This window comes from Penaeus vannamei, chromosome 30 (assembly GCF_042767895.1).
Source record: "Penaeus vannamei isolate JL-2024 chromosome 30, ASM4276789v1, whole genome shotgun sequence".
Lineage (NCBI taxonomy): Eukaryota > Metazoa > Arthropoda > Malacostraca > Decapoda > Penaeidae > Penaeus > Penaeus vannamei.
The window spans coordinates 26311969-26314468 of NC_091578.1; the positions used below are offsets into that span (position 1 = coordinate 26311969).

At 31.7% G+C, this 2500-nt stretch overlaps 1 protein-coding gene across 3 annotated transcripts in view; it reads left to right on the forward strand.

Annotated features, from left to right (window-relative positions):
* The window catches only part of LOC113829334 (uncharacterized), a 90067-nt gene that overhangs the window by 83619 nt on the left and 3948 nt on the right, over window positions 1–2500 (forward strand). For all 3 annotated transcript variants that reach the window (XM_070143265.1, XM_070143264.1, XM_070143266.1), the window contains one exon: window positions 144–286. In XM_070143265.1, coding sequence (XP_069999366.1) covers window positions 144–286 — 143 coding nt within the window. The remainder of the gene's footprint in view (window positions 1–143; window positions 287–2500) is intronic.

Consider the following 2500-nt stretch of genomic DNA (forward strand, 5'->3'; position numbering starts at 1 on the left):
TTTACCTTACAATCTTCCAGGCAAAAAAAAAAAAAAAAAAAAAACAATCCACTTATCTTTCAATCTATCTATTTTCACAACCCACTTACCTATCTATCTATCTATCTATCTTCACCGATCTAAATTCCCCAATCGCATTGCAGGTACAGCAGCGGCGGGAACTGGGCAAGAGATAACTGTTATCTCAGCGACCGCGAGTTTCGGGAACTTAGCTCTTATGACCTCTTGCATGATAGGTCATTTGACTTCTACGAGCGGCGGCTGTACGACCGGGAGTGTGGCGTTGGTAAGTGGTCGTGTGGTGTGGACTAAGTGGTTCGGATTTTTTTTTTTTTTTTTTTTTTTGGGGGGGGGTCGTTAAGTTTTAGGTAAGTTAAGTTCAGTTTAGAATAAGTTTTATAAGTGGTATGTGGTTGAGGAATTTTAAGAGGGAATTTTAGGTTTTAGGTAAGTGGTAGTGTGGTTGTGGACTAAGTCCTTCAGATTTTTTTTTTTTTTTTTTTTTTTTGGGGGGGGGAAATTTAGGGTTTAGGTAAGTTAAGTTTTGAATAAGTTGTATAGTGTTATGGTATGTGGTTGGAGAATTTTAGGGGGTATCTGTAGGTTTTAGGTAAGTTGTAAAGTGGTTTAGTAAGTGGTTGGGGATTTTTGGGGAGGGGGGATCTTTAAGTTTTAGGTAAGTTAAGTGCAGTTTAGAATAAGTTTTATAAGTGGTATGTGGTTGAGGAATTTTAGGAGGGAATTTTAGGTTTTAGGTAAGTTGTAAAGTGGTTTAGACTAAGTGGTTCGGAATTTCAGGGGGGGGGGATCTTTAAGTTTTAGGTAAGTTAAGTTTAGAATAAGTTTTACAAGTGGTATGTGGTTGAGGAATTTTAAGGGGTGTCTTTAGGTTTTAGGTAAGTTAAGTTTTGAATAAGTCGTATAGTGTTATGGTATGTGGTTGAGGAATTTTAAGGGGTATCTTTAGGTTTTAGGTAAGTTAAGTTAAGTTTTGAATAAGTTGTATAGTGTTATGGTATGTGGTTGAGGAATTATAAGAGGGAATTTTAGGTTTTAGGTAAGGTGTAAAGTGGTGTGGACTAAGTGGTTGGGAATTTTTTTTGGGGGGGATCTTTAAGTTTTAGGTAAGTTAAGTTCAGTTTTGAATAAGTTTTATAAGTGTTTAGTGTTTTGGTATGTCGTTGAGGAAATTTAGGAGGGAATTTTAGGTTTTAGGTAAGTTGTAAAGTGGTTTAGTAAGTGGTTGAGGAATTTTAGAAGGGAATTTCAGGTTTTAGATAAGTTATAGTGATTTGGAAAGAGAATTTTAGGAGGTGAAATCCTTACGTTTCAGGTAAGGTAAGTTTGAAATAAGTAGTGAAGTGTCTTGGTATGTGGTTGAAGAGGTTTATGGGAGTATCTTCGAGTTTTAGGTAAGTATCTTTAAGTTTTAAAATAAGTAGGGAAAAAGACATATATGTCTGCATAAAGTTTGGTAAGTTGTAAACCGTTTTGAAAGTGTTTTTTTGTATGTGGTTTCGAGTTTTATTATGGTAATTTTTGGTGATTGAGAAAAAAATGCACGTTCATTAAGTTAGCAAGTTGAAAATAGTTTTGTAAATTGTAAAGTGTAACAATACGTTTTCTTCAAATCACAAAGTACTATCTAAGTGACTAAGTCTTGATAAATCATTTGACCTTATCTAAGTGATAAAAAAAATGAGGTGTTATTTATTAAAGAAACTTACGCATTATAAGTGATTTTATAAGTTAGTTGGTGCGTGAAAAAAAGTATTAGTCTATCAGGCATTCGGAAGTATTTATATATATATGGCTTTTAAATGTCGCTGAACTCTGACACTGTGGCTTGTCGAGTCGAATCATGCATGGAAAAAAATATTGCTTCGTCTTAATAGCGTGTATATTTTGAGTTGCAATTGCTTCGACCTTGTGACCTCCTACGAAAAGGTCACAGAAGCAATGTTACCGATGCGTGGAGTATACCCGTAAGAGACTCGTTACTCAGCGAAACGTTAATGCTGTTTCTATAATAGTCAGCACTATGTTAGTCTAATACACACAAATATGTGAATATGAGTGAATACATATATGAATATATGTGTGTGTGTATATAGATACATACATACATACATACATACATACATATATATATATATATATATATATATATATATATATATATATATATATATATATGTACATATATATATATATATATATATACATAAAATATATATACATAAAATATATATATAATATATATATAAATCATATATATGTAATATGTATATAACATATATATATATATATATATATATATATATATATACATATATATATACAATATATATACACATACACACATACACACACACACACACACACACACACACACACACACACACACACAGACATATGTATATATATATATATATATATATATATATATATATATATATATATATATATATATGTGTGTGTGTGTGTGTGTGTGTGTGTG